Source organism: Engystomops pustulosus, chromosome 10 (assembly GCF_040894005.1).
Source record: "Engystomops pustulosus chromosome 10, aEngPut4.maternal, whole genome shotgun sequence".
Classification (NCBI taxonomy): domain Eukaryota; kingdom Metazoa; phylum Chordata; class Amphibia; order Anura; family Leptodactylidae; genus Engystomops; species Engystomops pustulosus.
In genome coordinates this window covers 48,102,169-48,121,721 of record NC_092420.1, presented here as the reverse complement: position 1 = coordinate 48,121,721, position 19,553 = coordinate 48,102,169, and the positions used below count along the sequence as shown (strand labels likewise).

General features: G+C 39.1%; 1 protein-coding gene and 1 long non-coding RNA gene across 3 annotated transcripts in view; one reads left to right on the top strand and one right to left on the bottom strand.

Moving 5' to 3' along the window:
* Positions 1 to 19,553, top strand: part of LOC140104832 (uncharacterized) — a 119,700-nt gene that overhangs the window by 31,241 nt on the left and 68,906 nt on the right. Inside the window, exon 2 of the long non-coding RNA XR_011850425.1 lies at positions 8,960 to 9,106. This is a non-coding gene — a long non-coding RNA (uncharacterized lncRNA). The remainder of the gene's footprint in view (positions 1 to 8,959; positions 9,107 to 19,553) is intronic.
* C10H1orf21 (chromosome 10 C1orf21 homolog) overlaps positions 1 to 19,553 on the bottom strand; it is a 74,293-nt gene that overhangs the window by 25,748 nt on the left and 28,992 nt on the right. The window contains exons 1-2 of one of the 2 annotated variants that reach the window (XM_072128564.1): positions 3,886 to 3,957; positions 2,932 to 3,128 (exon numbers count right to left, since the gene is read on the bottom strand). In XM_072128564.1, coding sequence (XP_071984665.1) covers positions 2,932 to 3,025 — 94 coding nt within the window. In that variant the 5' untranslated portion in view covers positions 3,026 to 3,128; positions 3,886 to 3,957. Of the gene's footprint in view, positions 1 to 2,931; positions 3,129 to 3,885; positions 3,958 to 19,553 lie in introns of those variants that run through there. The other variant, XM_072128563.1, reaches the window with a different exon arrangement.

Sequence of the window (19,553 nt, the reverse complement as noted above, 5' to 3'; positions counted from 1 at the left end):
ACTGTGTTCCATATTATTATGCAAAAAGTGTTTAGGAGTGATAAGGTAAGAATGTTTTTGTTTGTCAGTTAACTCCTTGATGGTGATGTGTGCCAGGGCTCTTTATATGACTGAAAGCACTTGCAGACACCTGTGCTAATTAGTTTGGCAGGTGTGTCCAATTAAAGGCAAGAATACTTAAGAAATCTGAACCACATTATTAAGCAGCCTACATTTTCAGCCAAAATGGATAAGAAAAAGGATATGTCGGCTGCCGAGAAGCAACAAATTGTGGAGTGTTTAGGTCAAGGCGTGGCTACATTCAACATTGCCAAGACACCTCATTGTGATCATCGCACAATCAAGAAGTATGTCGCTAATTCACAGGACACACATGTGCATGCTGATTAGGGAAAATTGAGGACTCTTTCTAACAGGCAGGTTAAAAGAGAAACTGCAAAAATGCTTTGTCATATCAGCAGACAAGTTTTTTTAAGCTGCTGGTGCCTCCAACGTCCCCCGAACAACAAGATGCAGGGTCCTTCAGAGGTTTGCGGCTGTGCGTAAGCCATCCTGTCGACCTCCACTGCACACAATCAGAAACGGCTCCAGTGGGCCAAACAATACATGAACAGTGACTTCAAAACTGTTTTGTTCACCGATGAGTGCTGTGCAACGCTCGATGGTCCAGATGGATGGAGTGGAGGATGGCTGGTTGATGGACACCCCATGCAAACACAGCTACGGCGCCAACAAGGAGGAGATGGAGTAATGTTTTGGGCTGGAATCATGATGAGTTAGATTGTCAGCCCCTTTCGGATACCTGAAGGGGTAAAGATGAACACTATAATGTATGTGGAGTTTCTCAAATCGCACTTCCTGCCATGGTTCAAGAAGAAGAACTGTGCATTCAGCAGAAAGATCATTTTCATGCATGATAATGCATAGTCTCATGCTTCAAATAACACATCTGCATCTCTGGTTTCTATGGGCATAAAAGGGGACAAACTTATGGTGTGGCCCCCATGCTCCCCTAACCTCAACCCCATTGAGAACCTCTGGAGCATCATCAAAAGGAGTGTTTATGATGGCGGAAGGCAGTAAACATCTAAGAAACAGCTCTGGGAGGGTATTCTGGCCTCACGCAAAACAATTGAGACAGAAACCGTCCAAAAACTGACAAATTCAATGGACGAGAGAATTTGGAACATGGTGTATATGGAAAACACATGACTTCCCCGAGTACTGTTACCAGTGGTTAACCTAGCTTCCCTGCTGCCTGAGGAAAACTATAGAATGACGCTACACTGCCCCCCCCCCATGCAGTCACAATAACGTGATGAAATTGTAGTAAAAACATTTGCACTAAATTTCTTTTGGACACAGTTTTTACTGCTCTTATTGTAATTTATTGCTGGAACTGGTACGATCACAGGAATACCAAATTGATGTAGGCTTTGTTATGTTTTAGATCATAAAAAAATTAAAACCTTTTGTACAAAAAAAATTCCTAATTTTTCCCTATTCTGGCACCAATAGCTTTTTCATACTTTGGTGTAAAGTCTTGTTTTTTTTGTGGCACATAATGACGTTTTCATTGGTACCATTTTTGGGATCTTATTTTTGGCAAACAAGTCGTGTTTCGGACATTTGGCCGCTATTTTCCCTTAAGACTTTCTATTTTGATAGATCGAGACCTAAAGGACGTGATATCTAACATGTTTATGATTTTGTTTATTTTTATATCAGTTATAGGGAAAAGTAGTGAATTAAAATTTATAGCTTTTGATTTTTTTAGCAAGTCAGGAGGCAGAGAGGGTAATGGCATGGTGATGTCTACAATAATTGTATGACATCATTTTAGCTAGGGGGATGTGTAAATGTATTGGGTATTGTCGAGTCCTTGGTTACTAATGGGTGGCATGGTGACCAGACCATGTATGTGTCCCATGAGGGTGCATTCACACATGGTGTGTTTTACATGCACGCCCTCTGCATAATTAGCATCCCGGAATTCCAGATATCTCCTCCCCATGCTCTGCCTTGCTAATTATAAGTTTATGAAACTCTTTGGTAGAGAGTTCCAGAGTATGGGATATGCATGGGAGAAGTCCTGGAGACCGTTGTGAGAAGAGCGGATGGTAATAGAGTGAAGATGAAGGTCCTTTGAGGAACGGAGATTACGTGTGGGATGGTACTGGCTGATGAGTTCAGTGATATATGGGGGGGCAGATTATGGTTGGCTTTATAAGTCATTGTTTAGTATTTTAAATTGAAATCGCTGTGCAATGGGTATCCATTAAGAAGAGAGGCTTAAGAAAAGTAAGGAGACAGATGTATCAAGTGGGCAGCAGAGTTAAGAATAGATTGCAAATGCAACAGAGAATTAGCTGGGAGACCACAGAGAATAATGTTGCAGTAGTCAGAGTGGGAGATGAGTGCATGAACTACTAGTTTGTAGACTCTGGATTGAGGAAGGGCCAGATATAAGAGATGTTCTTCAATTGGAGACGGCAGGTTGTAGTAAGTACTTGTATGTGAGGATAAAGGATAAGGCAGAGTCAAAGATGACTCCAAGGCAGCGTATTCTAGGAACTTCTAGGGACTGTGGAGAGTCTAATTGAGACACAAACTCAGAAGTGGTCAGTATTGGGCCTTGTTGTTTTTAATATTTTTATCAATTACCTCAGAGGGTTTACACAGTAGAATTCTGAATTTACCTTATAGAGCTTAGCATCATCTGCAAATAACACAAAAGTGGGTTGTATAACACTAGAGAGGGGTTTAGGAAGGCTTTGGCATTTGAGAATTGGTGAGTGAAGTATAATTTAGAGGTTAGGTTCTAAGGCAAAGGAAAGAAGAAACTTACAACTGTGGCAGATTCATTTATTTTTAACAGTAACACTATTAATGTATCAAATTCAAGAAGAAAAATGGCCTATAATTTCTTACCACAGAAGGCATCCCCATTTTGGTAGCTCTTGCCGTTTTGAGTATCCTCATCATTCTGCACTGTAGATACATGCTTAGCTGAAGCACATCCCATATTTATTCAGTCAGCTCCAGACTGACTGCTTAGATGAATCATTTCTAGGGAAAACTTTTAAAGTCAGGCCAAATACCCAGCGATGTATCCAGCATTGCTGAACCTGAAGGAGAGGAGAGAGGAAAAAAAATTAGTATAAGGTCATACAACCATTAGTACATTGAGCTGTCTTTGTGATAAAGAAAAAAATTTCCTGAAAATATTTCCCTTTACCAAAATATAAATTGAAAAATAATTCATTATGAAGAACAAGCATCAACTGCACTTTGAACCTTGAAAGAGGGTGGATTTTTGTATTAGAATTCTCTCTTTCATATAATATATTTGGAATATTAATATACACAGTAAGAAGCTGCAAATATAAAAAATAAAGATTCTATATTTGGTGACCAGAAATGTATCAATATGCTTCCAATGACCTAGTGTAACTCAACACAGCATCTATGGCCATGTCTTGTATGCTATGCCTTGTGTGCCTGTGGCCGAGTTAACTCTATATAATTAATATGGTATGACGTGTTTAGCTAACCGTGAAGGGAAGCTGGAGAAATAGGACACACAGAAGCACTGGATGTCAATCACAACACCCTATATTATCACAGGGCTCAATCAACTGGTAATTTTGGCTGAAATTAGGGCAGAAAGAACCTGTACATAGAAAAATGGAGATGACTGCAACACCCAGTATTATCTGTTTTTTGCCACGGTCTCCCACTTCTGAGTGTTGTGATGACAAGGGGTATTCCAGGAATATGAACATCTGATACAAAAACCCATAATGCTATAAATAAATGAATAAAACAAAACTCAATGTCATTAGTCACAAAATTGAGCTTAAATAGTTTGATTTTATGACTTACAAAATTGTATGGGCTTTCTAAAGTAGGCAGAGTTATAACCAAGTTGGCTGCCACTGGAGACTACAAGTCCCAAGATCCTTTAGTTCTCAGTAACTCCTCCTCCCTCTTATGCTCTGCTCCCAGTGATGATGTAACAGGTTTACTTGCTCTGTAACCATAGTAATGATGTGTAACTGCCATCACCACAACACTAGCCATACTGGATGTACTGCATCCAACCAACTACAGCCAAACATTGTGGTGATCACATGACCTGCCCAGGCAGGTACAGGACATGTGATGTGGACATGTGACCAGCGGCCATCTTATTTCCTGTATCTGCTTCCTGCAGGGAAAATCAGGGTCTGATGAAAGGGTCAGTAGCATTTTAATTCATTACTGTGTACATTAACAACATTTTTCTGCTAAGGGGAGCAAAATTTTAAAACTACTAATTACATATTAGCTCATATTTTAAAGACCAATTTGTACATGAATTATGTTTATTCTTGGAATACCCCTTTAATTTATCCTGAGACTAGAAAGACAAAGAAGGCAAAGAAAATCTATTTTAATGCGTCAAACATCTTCATATTATTGATAAAAATGATTTACAACTTTTGATGACCATTTTATTCAACGTAAATTTGCCACTTAAAGTGATTCTCCAAGTGTTCAAAAATCTAGGACCCGGGCTGGTAAAAAAAAAAAAATGTACTAAAAACCTTGTTCAGTGCTCCGGATGTCCTGAGCCACGGTCCGGCAGAGCAGTGCCCCTGTAAACATACAGCGCTGCTCTGACTAATTCTGGTCAGCCCCTGTGCCAGCTCTGTATCAGAAGATGGAATATGGTGAGGCGAGTTCCTAGATTTTTATAACACTCAGACAGCCCCTTTGATTATCATCTTCTTCAACATTGAGAACGGCTTTGTTCTCAAGACTGAAGTTACAAAATATGTCACACATAAATAAAAATTATGTAACATGACTCCAATCATTGTGCTTCATGGTAATCATGAAGACTGAATACAACCATCACATTCACAGAAATACTTCAAGGAGGGACCTAAGAAAGAACACGGTAGGGAGGCTCCACAAATAAAGCCAGAAGCAGTTATGGAAGCAGCTTGATGCTTGGATCAAAGGTCGTGTATGCAACACCGCTATCAGTAATATTAAGCTGTATGAGGACTTGTTTTCTGCTTACCAAATTATGGAAAAAAAATCTGTGCCATAAAACAATGGTTCAGTATGATCAAATATATACAAAATTTGTATAGGTTTTTATTACATTTAAAAACCTTTTGTACAAAGAAAAATGTTTTTAGTTTCCTCATATTCTGATGCCAATGCCTTTTTCATACTTGGAGTGTAAGATGTAATCTTTTGGTGATTTCATTTCAAGCCAAGGTCTTGCAGCAGAGCCCCCTTAATATCCTCCAATGCTCACCCTTGCCATCCTTTTTTTTTTTAATGCACTTCACAGTTTGGATATAATAATATGATATGTGTTTAGCCCAGGTCACTACAGGCGTGACAATACCACTTTGGGCATTTCTTTTTCGTTTGTTTAACCCACTTTATATAATATGGCGAAAACTGGGATTTTTGAGGTGTTTTTTATTTTATTATATATATATTAAAAACTTTATTTACATTTTTTAACTGTTCCACTACAAATACCTTGTTCCCTTATACAACACTTGTATCTGTTATTATTTTAATGACAGTTTGAGAATTAAACACAGACTATTAGGCCTCCATACATGGAATAGTACTCAGGACCATATTAACAAAAAATCACAATACATAAACCAATGCAATACATTACTTAAATTTTATTTACATCCCCTTGAGGAAGCGTCGGCGAAACGTACGTCGGGGTGCTGCGGTGGTGGTCTTGAGAGCCTTATGGTAGATTGGTAGGCTTTTATACATGTAACGCCCTCTTTTCACTAGGGCAAAATTGACTATTGGGCCTTATTATCTACATAAAAACATATGTATATGGTTCTCTATATTTACTCTTATATCTATTCAGGTGGATTTGTGTTCCAATTGACCACCACCGCTCATGTGTGTTTGTTGTTGTGCATTTTTAGTGATGTTTTTAAATTGTTTTGTCCTTTTTGGTTACCTTGTGTGAATAAAATTTAAGTAATGTATTGCATTGGTTTATGTATTGTGATTTTTTGTTAATATGGTCCTGAGTACTATTATTGGTATTTACTTTTCGCTCTCAGTATAGGGACGTGGTAATTTTGTAGTGGTTATCCTTTTTTTGGTATTTACTCCATACATGGAAGTTACTTAGGTGTTGTTCAGACCTCTGGCTCCCATACCCACCGATTGTGTTGCACGGTGCCAGGGGAGTAACAGAGGGAATCCTTTGCCTCTGTCGGGCTTGAACTACCCTGCATGAAGAGATTTCCATGCTGTGCAGATGCAACATGCACCAGGCTTTGTGTAACTGCTGATCAGGCTGACAGTCTCACAGTGCCAGCCCAATCATCAGGTAGAGAATGTTTGTCCATATTCGGCAATGACTCGCTAATTAGGATGAGCATTCCTGTAATAAATATAATTTAGTATTAAATTATTAATCTGGGAAAGGTGGAATTGTACAGATTCATATATGACTAAGACATGGGATACTTCCAGATATCTGGTCTGAAGGACCATCAACACGATGGAGCTTTTTTTAATTTAGTCTTAATTGCTTGAAAATATTAGCAAGAAGAATCCTTGTATATTGTGCTTAGGGCAGGACATTTCCCTAAGTGCCAGGGGATATGTAACTTTTAATATGCATTTCCACATGTTTTATGTGTTATGCTTTTTAATATTTGAAGTACAACCAAATTGCTGACATTTGTATCATTTCACATCGCCAGCGACAATTATTTTTAGCAACAAAATGCAAATGAAGTCTTATAAAAACTCCCAGCTGTCTTTGCAATTTTAAACAGTGTTCTTGTACATGAGCCCACACAGTGACGCAGCCAATGGTAGCTAAAATCAGTTTACATTCTGTCTTAAAGTCTGTGCCAATAAATGTTGTTATGGTAACATCTAATTCATGACTAGTTATCAGCAACATTCTGAAGCAACTATCAAGAAACAGCTAAGAATGCTTTTATTCTAAGTAATTCTGGTTAGTGCAATGGTTCATTGGAAAATAAAGAAGTCTCACAAAACGTAAACCAAAGTAACTAAAGACCAATATGTTTCCTCTATTTTGATTTAGAACGCAAAAAGTGGTGCATGCTTTGCCTAAGAGGGAAAGGAAGAACACTCTGAAATTTCTGTGAAACATGTTATATTTCAAGTTTTCCTGAAAAGTCTATTTAGCTTTTGCTTGAACATCTATGGATTCTAAAGGCATATTCAGATATATTCATAAACAAAAGCAAAAAGGGAGTTCCAATGAATACGGCTTCATTAGTAGTAAATAGAAAAAAACCTGTGATAAAAAACAAGTCATAAATGATCACCTGGTGGGACTTGATCCTTGAGGAGAAGTCAGAAAATATCTACAAAATGCCCAAACTCATACATTTTTCTGGTTGTGAATGTTAAACTACAATTGCTAAACCAGTGGGTTGCAAAAGTACATAATATTAAACTTTTAATCGTTTAAAAAAATTACAGCACCAAACCTGAAATGTATAAATGACCTACAGATCTTGTAGGTCCTACATCCTTTTCATGCTGCCGGTCAGAATGGACCCAGAAGAGGGGAGATTTACATCACTTAGATAAGTACAAGAGATTGAATGGATGTAGCAGTGCTATGTGTGTTTCAGAGAATGGATGTAACTTCATTCCCTCAAGCGGCACTGCTACATCTTTGCACATCTTACACACACAGCTTTGTGTGTGAAGAATATGTAGCAGAGCTGCTTGTGTTTTAAAGGCTTGAATGTATGTTACAACCAATCCCATGCACACATATAGCTATGCTACATCTTTCTACATCTGGTACACATAGCTTATGTTTCAGGGAAAAGATGTAGCAGATCTGTGTGTTTATTAACCCCATTGCACTCCAGAACCTACTGTGGTATTACTTCCTGGTGCTGTGTGTGTGTGTGTGTGTGTGTGGGGGGGGGGGGGTTGTTTGGAGAGAGCTGCAGCTGACACCTGCCTGTAACTTCCTCAGTTGGTGCTGTCACTGATTGCGGCAGTTAACCTGTTAAGTGCCACGGTTGAACCCGACCACTTCAACTAACAGTGTTGCTTGTGGGCACCACCATCTTGGATGGACTATCAGCGCTCCCTATGATGTCATCAGAGTGCGCCAATCGGTTGCCATGGACAGTGATCTCAGAGATCAGCTGTAAAATTACTATATACTGCAATACAGTGGTAAGATTTCCACAAATATTTGAGGTGATAAATTCATGAAAGGTTTTATTTATTCAGCTCGTGGTATAAGTAATAGTGATAAGGTAAATTAAACAAAAATTGTGTGTAAAAGTTGAAATTCAGTCACTTTTAAAGACATTTTTTGACCTCACATACAGTATGTCATATCCTTAATGAAGGGCCATCAATAAAGACTGTGGATTGCATCAGATAAACATCTAGGGGTCAAGCCTCAAGCAAGAAAATCTATAAAATTCTATACTTACACAAATTTTTTAATTTGCATCCAAACATATCCATACAAAAAACATGTGACTATTCCATACAACTACACATGTGTACACCAAAAGTTACATTTATCCCTGGTATTCACACCCCTTTCCCAAAATAGAGCCTCCAAGTATTAAGTGGCTATTAGTGCCCTACATTCCAGTGTTAATTGAAATTCAAACAATGGCTTCCACTTATTATGAAATTTTTATGTTATAAATGAACAGTCAATTGTTCCATTCTTCTAATCTCTTCTACTCTCTGCAACCATTCCTGTACCTTAGGTGAAGAGATTTTTTCCATTTGGAAGAATTACTTATTATAGCTTTATTAACCAAATGCCTAATAACCGACTTCTTATAAATTTTTAATGGGATCTGTGATATGTGTAACAAGAAAAAGGCTGGTGAGAAAGTTATATGAGATGCTGTTAACTTGGATATCTTTTTCCATATAGTCTTCCAGTAAGGTTGTAATAATGAACATTCCCGGAATATATAAAGGAGAGTACCTTCTGTATTGACACATCTCCAACATATGTGAGATATACCTGGAAACATTGAATGACATTGAAGACAAGATGGAACACAATACCATCTTGCAGGTAATTTGTATCCAAGCTTCTGATAATAACTAGAGATTGATGTGGTATGGACCATATTGAAATTGTTTTACTTTTGTTTGTCAGTAAAAGATATGTTTAAATCAGCTTCCCACTTTTCGTTAAACCACAAACTCTTACCCAGAGATGGAGATCTCAACATAGCGTACATCTTAGATAAGGCTTGAGCTAGGCGACTTCCTCCTGTACAGATTTCCTCAAACTGAGTCAGAGTTCTTTCAAAATGATCAGCTTTAAGTAAAGAACCAGGGAATATGAGAAAGTTGAAGCGCTCTCCAGAATCCTAAACTACATGGTACATTTTGTGCATAAATCTGCTAGGGCAATTCATTGGTTCCCTTTTTAGAAAATGCCTTTCTCTAATATAAGGTGAAGGACAAGGATACAGGTGTTTACCTCTCAGGAATTTGGTACACATATAAAATGTAGGTAAAATAATATCTGTCGTGTCTGTCTTATGTCTTTGCCAATCAATCACTCTAACCAAGTGAGATGCCACATAATAGGAGGTCACATCTGGTAAACCCAAACTGCCTCTTTCTTTTGGCAGCTGTGAAACCATTTTGAACACGCAAGAATGATTGTTCCTCTAGACAAGGCCCCCCCCCCAATTTTTTCTTTTCTAAGAAAGAACGAGAGATATATATATATATATATATATATATATATATATATATATATATATATACGTAAAGATTGAATCTAAGACAAAACACGAGGAAGAATATTTATTTTTATGATTGAGCATCTGCTGAACCAAGAAAAAGGTCTTTCAGACAATATAAATTTTTTTCTCTATTGCGTAGTCTGTAGTCTGTCCAATGTCCTCTATGGTTCAACTATCCGATCCAATCCTACCAAGGAAAATAACAGCATGCACTACTCTGATCATTGTTGTGTGGGAAACTCTCCCATTAAACTCAATGGGTAGGTGAAAAATATAAAATGCATATCAGCCTAGTGCAGTCAATTTTTCATTGCTTTGACATGTTGGGGAAAAAAAGCAGGTATCAGCTCCAAGCAGATTAGAAAATCTGACACCGCTAGGATGATCCTTTGACAGATAGGACTAGCAGTGGAACTGGACCGAAATTGGACAGCTTTCAAAAAATATCTGTTTGTGTATCACGTTTATGTTAAACTGGGTCAAGTTTGTACAACAGAAGCAATGGGGTTATAAGTTTTATCTTACTACTTAGGAGAAAGCAGATTCATTTTCATTATAGAGACAGTGGGGCTTATTTACTAAGGGTCCCGCGGACGCATTTTCGTCGGATAGTCCGGATGGGGGATTGCGGCTCGGATGGGCAAGTAAATGTGCCCCATAAGTTGCAAAGTGAAATCATTTTTTTTGTGATCATTTTCTTTTCATAAAATGTAACAGAACATGACCTACAGAAGATGCATTGTAGTGAGGATTACGTAAAATGTCTACATGTCGTTTCCTGTCCATGTCGTGCCCTACGCAATCAGATCTTAGTCTATAAACTGCAAGTACAAGACGCGTCTTTCTTACAATTGTCTTTCCAAGGGAAGAAAGTATGCTAGACATTATTCCACATGACATCGATGTACTTTTGATTGTATTTTCATGCAAGGGTCATGCTGTATCTGCAGACCCATGTGAAGGTCTCTGCGCACATAGTAAATGTTTACCGCGCTTTCTGCTTCTGGACGCCTGCCAAAGAGACATTGGCTTTACAGAGCTCTGTATTCATTTCTATAAATAGCCTTCTCCCTCATTTACCATCCTGTTTAGTTTATGATTTGCTGAATACAGGATGAAACAAAGTTAACTACTCTGCTCAGAAGAAAATGGTTCAAGGTTACTTAATAAACCTATAATAGACATTATTGGTAAAGTGAATTTCCGTAATGTAATAGAACATGAAATGATTCACTCCCACCCATTCTCTGCCTCTTTATGATCATACAAAGAGAGAGACTGCTCTTTGTCTCCATAGTGTTTAGTTAATAAGCCAGGAATATGACATTTTTTACAAATATGTTCAGGAAAGCAGACGACAGAGATACTAACTTGCAGCTATTGAGCAGTCATCAGTATAACTGAATTATGGTTCAGGGCAATATCAACCCGATTTGTGCTAGAGAGATCTTCAAATATCATTAAATTTAAGTTTCTATCTTAACAACTAACATGCAGGTTTGTAACAAAGGAGTTTAGTTAGTCCTAAAAGTGATCAAGCGGTCCTACTTTAAGGTGGATATTCACAAAGTCAAATAACACCACATCTGTAGCACAATGACTTGAGATAGGGCTAAACACTGCACTATCATTCATGTATACCTGTATTTATTATATTCCCTTCTCAAAAACTCAAAACATTTAATTTAGCTGGAAAATAAGATATTGGAGCACATTTATAAAACTGGCTGCACCAGCTTTCCGGTCGCGCTGTGTCAGCTGCGACACAAAACCTTGCAACTAAAGGGGAGTTCTGGTGCCGGATCACACCGGGCACCGCATTTATGTTGAAAGTCCTACATAATTGTGGTGCATGCCTGTTAAACTGAGTGCAGGGTGCGCCAGATTATAGAAGACATAGGGGCAGATTTACTTACCCGGTCCATTCGCGATCCAGCGGTGTGTTCTCTGCGGTGGATTCGGGTCCGGCCAGGATTCATTAAGGCAGTTCCTCCGACGTCCACCAGGTGGCGCTGCTGCGCTGAAGAGCATCGGAACACATTCAAGTTCACCGGCCTATTCCTAGTGAAGTGCAAGCTCTGCAACACTTTTTTTTTTAAAAATGCGGCGGTTTTTCCGAATCGTCGGGTTTTAGTTCGGCCACGCCCCCGACTTCCGTCGCGTGCATGCCAGCGCGGATGCGACACAATCCAGGGCAATTCAGGGGAAATCGCCGCAAATCGGAAATATTCGGGTAACACGTCGGGAAAACGTGAATCGGCCCCTTTGTAAATGACCCCCATAGTGCAGTTTGCCTCACTAATGATAAATATGGGCCATTGTTGTTAATTCAAGCATGGGAGATGACAGGCGTGATATCCTCCAACCTTTCTACTGATTGAAAATGGGTGCCAATTCGGCCACCAGTTTCATAAAGATAAACAGTGCACTGTATAAGTGCTTGCTATAATGTTAGGAATTTTTTTTTTAATATAACAACTCCATATAAGCCTTGATATAATTCCGTAATATGATAAAGAATAAGGAATTGCATGTTAATTGTGTGTCCTCTATTGTTGTTTTTATAGTACTGTATAGTACATCACAGAAGAAATACAGATGTAAAACTAATAAACATGACTAAAAGTGCGCCCACTTAAGGGACAGATATAAGGGGCAGTTTCTTGTATTATTACCTAACACTACGGACTGGGTCATCATTTCTGATTGATGTCTTAAAGGGGTTATCCGCGAGTAGTAATAACAGGCTGGGACGGGCTTTTTAAAAATAATAAAGCTGTACTCGCCTCCTCCGTAGCTGCTGTCCCGGTGCTGTCCCGGTGCCTCTGTCCCGTGCTGCACTCTGAGAGCTTCCGGCCAGCAGAGGTGGCCACTCCCTTCCGTCTCTATCTTTCAGCGTTGTAAGCACTGGAATATGGTGCAGATTCCGTGCCACTGTAAACATACAGGGGCACAGATCAGACGGAACGTGCCACGGGACATCAGCAGAAATGGAGCTGAGAACCAGGAACTGAGATGTGCTGCTGTACAGTGTAACAGCAGTTTGTAAGGCCAGAGCACAGAGGGGGTAGGTTAGCCCTTCTAGCTCATTACTATAATGGATAACAAATATAAGATTACCACACCCACGGTACGTGGGAGTAATTGTTCCTGGTTTATCAATCTTGATTTTTGCTTGTAAATCTCTTTTAAGAATTCTAACTTATTTCATGGTCATTAACCATTTAAAGGACATCTACCGTCAGTTTAGTAGATGTGTAGATGTGTCCTGGTAAAAAATTCCATAGGAACATCATTTCTCAGGACTTATTTTATTATAAATCTGTATCCTGCAATCATGTAAATGCACATTAGCCTGGGGCGCTCAGGCTATGTCACCTGAGCGCCTCAGGGAGCCTAGTATTTGAATGTATATACACTGTGCGTACATTAAAATGCTAGGCTCCCTGAGGCGCTCGGGTGATGTAGCCTGAGCGCCCCAGGCTAATGTACATAACTCTATATTTCTTTGATTGCGGGATATAGAGTTATAATAGCCGAAATACTGGGGACCGATGTTCCTCAGGAACTTCTTAGTAGGACACATCTACCATCACTAAACTGATGGTAGATGTTCTTTTAGAAAATGGTTCACTCGCAGACTTGGCAGTCTTTGGAACTTTATACTGTACACAATAGTGAACTTCCTGTCAGACATTTAATGTTGAAAATTTTATACAGCAAATTAATTTGGGTGTTACCAGAAAACGGGCTTCCTCAGGAAATGTCACTTTAAACTTATACAATTACAGGTAGATGGTAAGAAAACAATCCTAGACCAGCTCAGCACAATATATTCCTACACTACTATACTTGGTTTCTATGAAAGAAATTGAAAACTATAGATATGGATTTGCCTGGATTCTCATTAGGATTTGCAATTAGCGGTTAAGATTTTATTTTTATTCATTCACTTTTAGTGTTTACTTTGTGCAACCTACAAAGGCCACATCCAAGTTGCCATGGAATTGTACATGTCGGAGGTACTGCAATCACAGTTCATAAATAGTTATTATCACAAAATAAACCTCTTTGTGTATAAAAAGTGGTTAAAGGCTGACCATATGCAGTTTCAGGTTGTTGTCCCAATAAGATCGGGAAACTCTTGGAGGTACTACATTATATATGCGGTTACCACTACAAAGTCCAAAAGGTTGCTAGCCCACTGCGATATACAGAAATGTAATTGTGGTTGGGATCCATAATTATCTCCTCCACATTCTGTGACAGTGATGGTGAACCTATTATAAACTGAGTTTCCAAACTACAACCAAAACCCAGTACGGCAACTTTGCAACAAATCGTAAATTCTTTTCTCCCTTCTCTGACACCACTGTCAATCGTATCAGGATAATTAAATAAAATTCACCCCTTTAGTAGACCTCCAAAGCCCTTTGAACAGAAAGAATCACTAGCCCAGAGGAGGAGTCCTTATACCTCCAATGATGATCCAACCCCTTCTATACCTCCTCACTTCTCCTGCAGTACAAGGCAGTCCAATATATGTCACAGACTGCCCAGATTCACAGGCTGCACTGCAAGGACAGGAATACTTGCATCATACTGATGCAAGGAATCCCTACTTCCCCCATGTAAACGGCAGCACCAATGTTGTGAACAAATACTCTGACACAGGCTGTTAACACACAGGTCAGAGTGATTGATGCTTATTAAGCAGGCAGCTTAAGGCCAATTGTTTTACAGCAAGGGGGTATGGAAGAAATCCTTTAACAAATAGGAAATAACCCTTTGTATAGAAGTGGTAATATAAATAAGAGGAGAGGAAGGGATATATTACTTGGAATTTAAGCTTTTTATTGCACCTTTTTGTATTTGGTGTTCACTAGAACACCAAATAATAATCTGATCAACTCTTTTGACGCGTATAATAAACATCTCTTATAATAAATCTGTTTGTACTTGGCGGCCTTTATCAGGCTATTCATTTTGCGGAAGAATACAGTAACAAGAGACTAGGACATTCAATGCTCAAGTGTCAGCAGATTATAAAATACCAGTCTAGCACTTCTCAGCATATGCAGAAGAGGACTTCATGATGCAGCAAGATAACAGATTGTGTCTACACATCGAGCCCCAGGTTAGGTTTTTTTTTTCCACAGCTTAAAAAAAATAATTTAACTATTCAAACAAGTCTTGAAATGAAAGCATGCGACATTTGGTAGAAAGGTTCATGATATAAAGGAGATGTTTAAATGGCACTACAATCAGAAAAAAAACTCTATTTTAGTGCACTAGATTTCTTTAACAGTGATCCTAAAACTAGCTTGTTTCATCATATAAAACAGAAAATTAAAATGATAGCGTTATTGTTGTTCAGTAGGCCTAGAGAAAGTAGGTCTAGACAGACAGGGACATTAAAAAGAGCTAAATTTCTATACTTTATAACATATAGAAGTGATCGCGAGACCGAGTGCCCAGACAACAACCAAAATCCACTTATTTACCGTGAAGTGCCAACACATCTTTTAATTGTATCGGCTGCCTGAGGCCACCAATACAGTTGAAAGAAGGAGGGAAAAATCAGACTATAATTGTAGCTTCTCTCCAGGGTCTCTCTGGACAGGAAGAATGATGGGTCCAACAGGATGACCTCCAAAGATTTTCTGTCAAAACCTCTTCATTTTTCCCGCAATTTCAAACAGTCAATGAAGTGTCGCTTTAAAATAGCGCTGAGAGCAGTTGCCTGGGACTGCAGGAAGATTCGGTGGATTTGGTTCTGTTTGGTGAACTCTGTCCTGGGGCGATGTCCTGAGTGCCCACAGAAAGGGCTCTAAGTGCCACCTCTGGCACCCGTGCCATAGGTTTGCCACCGCTGACATATAGTCAATTAAATAATTTCTCTATTAAATTTACTATAGACAAATGTGCAATATTTGTGGTGATATATAAAAACGTTAGTCACAATCGTGACACCGATATGAACACAAATAACTTGAACAACTACGAATACAAAATGAAAACAAATATCCTGAACACCTACAAAACTACAGCGTTTTACTCACAGGGTCTTTTCAGGGTCTGTAACAGATCACAGAAAACTTAGCGTAAGGGTGTATTCCCACGAACACAAAAGAACAAAAGAACACAATCTCTAATTCAATGTTATTAACAAAGATACAGCATTTCCCAGATATAAATCCAACCTTTATCAGTCCTGGTGTGAACAATTTTGGTTGCCCCTAGACTCGACCCGATCTTCTTCGAGTTAAGGGTCGGCAGCCATCTTGTTTTCTTGTCTGTGCCTGCGCTGAGCTCCTCTCTGCCTCTAGCCTCACCCTTGCATTCCAGGACGAGCTCACACAGAGAGAGACTTCCTGCCGACAAACCTCAACACATCATGAGGAGATTAAAGCTACAGTCAGATAAGATATCTTTATATCAGGGTAGGGAGGTATATAGCAGAACCTTGTGTGCTATAGGTGAGTTAGCAGGGCTGACTATCATTGTGTGTTATATCCATCTCATGATATCATCTCTGATACGTCTCCTCTCTCTTTCTATGTGTCAGATACTAGTGAATGTGCAGAAGCTAAATGAAAGTGTATATAAACCTGCACCCTGATAATCTAACCACATTGTTACCACACAGCACTAGAGGAATCATGAAGTGTCTGCTTAGAGAGTTCCCGCCCACAGAAAATTTAAATTGTTACTGTAATATCACTTACATGGTATAAAGGGTCTAGAACCACTATATGTTAACTTTGTATAAAGTTAAATTGATACATTGGGGGACCAATATGATGTGATTAGCCCCCATAGTACGGAACCCCTAGCTACAGTCATCTCTACTATGATATCAGTGCTCACAGAAAGCAAGAGAAAATGCAGAAGGGACTTTAGTGGGGTATAATCTGGTGACAGGTTCCCTTTAACCCCTTACCGACATGTGACGTAGCATTACGTGACATGCCGGGTCCCGGGGCCGAGCCCTCTCCATAGCCGGTAAGTCTTTGCTGCATATTGCAGCAAAGGCTTACCGGTAACCTGGCTTACCAGGCTTACCGTCCAGCACCGATCGCGGTGTTTTCAGGCTGATCACCGCCGGCAAAGCTTTCCAAGGATCGCCGCTCCCCGTGACGTCATCAGGGATAATGATCAGTTGCCATGGTAGCCTCGGGTCTCCCGAAGACCCGAGGATACTTTGGGTTAACCCATGGATTACAATGTGCTATCAGCAGCATATGATAGGATCCTACAGACAACCTAGGGTTAATGTACCCTAGGGAGTCTGAAATATAGTAAAAATTAAAAAAAATTTTTAATAAGTTTTAATAATAAATATAAATAAACTCATTAGGTATTGCCGCGTCCGAAAATGCCCGATCTATCAAAATATAATAAAGTTTTTTCAATGCGTTTTCCCCGTAACGGAAAATCGCGCCCAAAGTCGAAAATGGCACTTTTTGCCATTTTTAAAAAAAATTAAAAATTCTATAAAAAGTGATCAATAGGTTGCACAGTCCTAAAAATAATAACATTGTAAACGTCATCAAAATCCACAAAAAACGACACCACCCACAGCTCCATACACCAAAGTATAAAAAAAAAGTTATTAACGCCAGAAGATGGCAAAATCCCCCCCCAAAAATTTTGTACAGGAGGTTTTAATTTTTTTAAATGTATGAAAACATTATAAAACCTATATAAATTTGTTATCCCCGTAATCGTACCGACCCGAAGAATAAAGTAGACATGTCATTTGGGGCGCACATTGAAATCCGTAAAATCCAAGCCCACAAGAATATGGCACAAATGCGGTTTTTTTACCAATTTCACTGCATTTGGAATTTTTTTTCTCGCTTCCCAGTACATGGCATGAAATATTCAATACCAACATTTTGAAGTGTCATTTGTTACGCAGAAAATAAGCTGTCACACAGCTCTGTACATAGAAAAATAAAGTTACAGATTTTTGAAGGTGGAGAGTGAAAAATGAAAACGAAAAAGGCTGCAGCGTTAAGGGGTTAAACTACTAGCACCCTCAGCAAGGGTATGACATTGTTTTCTCATGTTCTTCATGTTAGTTGAAAAATTGTGATGGTATGTTTTCCGTTTATATATGAAAAAAACTTGATAAAGAAATGTGATAAAAAATTGAAAATATCTGGTTTATGCAAACAATGGTTATCTGGTAAAAAATTGGGAATGCTTTATTTATGTTGGCATGGTTTTTTTATGCATCCTCTCATTTTTGTAAGATGCTATGGGGCTTTGAACTTTGAAATTTTTCACGTTTTCATAAAAAACACAAAATCATGCTATTGAGGGACCTGCTCAGGTTTCAAGTCACTTTAACCTCTTAAGGACACAGCCAGTTTACAGCTTACAGAGCACCTGTCACCCATAAATTTGGCACTAAATTACTAAAGTAAGCAGCTCCTAGTGCTGAAGCAAACGCAGAAATGTTACAATGATAGCGTTATGAGAACCTCCGATAACGCTATCTAACACCACTGCGGAGTAAAATAGAAACGCCGGACCGCTCTCAAAGCGGTGCGGCGTATTCATGAGGGGGCGGGATTGTGGGCATGTTTAGGGGCGGTGACTGCCAAATGACACGCGACAGACACTATGGACAGAGCTATGGAGCTCCCAAAGCGGTACTACGCAGCAGTGTTAGATAGCGTTATCGGTGGTTTACTTTAGTAAGCAGCTCCTAGTGCCGAATTTATATGTGACAGGTCCTCTTTATGGCTCAGCCCATTTTCAAATCTGCACCCACAAACTATCAGAGACAGCTTTTAGGAAGATTGTTTACCCCTTGAGTTCTTCATAGTAATTGAATCAAAATGGAGGTGAAATTTAGAAAAATTTTGTTGGTTATACATTCATTTAGCCCTAAAATGTACACATTTCCAAAAGATAAAAAGAAAAAAACCCTAACAATTTGTTATGCAATTTCTCCCGAGTACAGAGACCCCCTACATGTGGCCATTACTTGTTTTATGGGCGCACGGCGAGTTGCAGAAGGGAAGGAGGGACCTGCAGCTGCCTGGATTTCCTCATTTGCCCATTTTTTGCAGGCTATAAAATTTTTCGCTTTTTCATTATTGGGGCCATGTGACAGCATTTTCTATGTAGGATGAGATGCTTTTTCCAGTGTTACCATTTTGGGGTTGGTATCCCCTATTGCTGAAAATTTAGGAATTTTTTTTTGAGGGTAGGAGTAGAAAAGCATCAATTCTGTGCTGGATTTTTACTTTTTTTTTTTTTTTGGTGTTCACCATATAGCCTAATAATCATGTTGTCTTTATTCTATGGTTCGATACGATTACAGGGATACCAGACTTCAATATTTTTTCTTATGTTTTACATAATTTGCCAAATAAAACCCTAATGTGGGGAAAAATCTATAATTTTTGCATTGAAGTCTTCTTGGAGGTGGATGATAGCTTGTTTTTTGCAGGGCATGTTGCACTTTGCAATGGTATCATTCTGGAGTACACATGTTTTCTTGATCACTTTTTATTGCATTTTTAATGGGATTCAATAGGGAAAAAAAAATCCCTGTCTGACACTGTGCCTTTAAGATGAAGTCATCTACGCCATTTTTCAGGCACTATCAGCAGGCAGCTCTGGGGTCCTGAATGGACCCCAGGGCTGCCATACCAACGATCGGTGCCCCCGAAGATGGTGCCGGGGGAGGGGGCATTGTGGTGGAAATACCCCCAAAGGCACATTAAATGCTGCGGTCACACC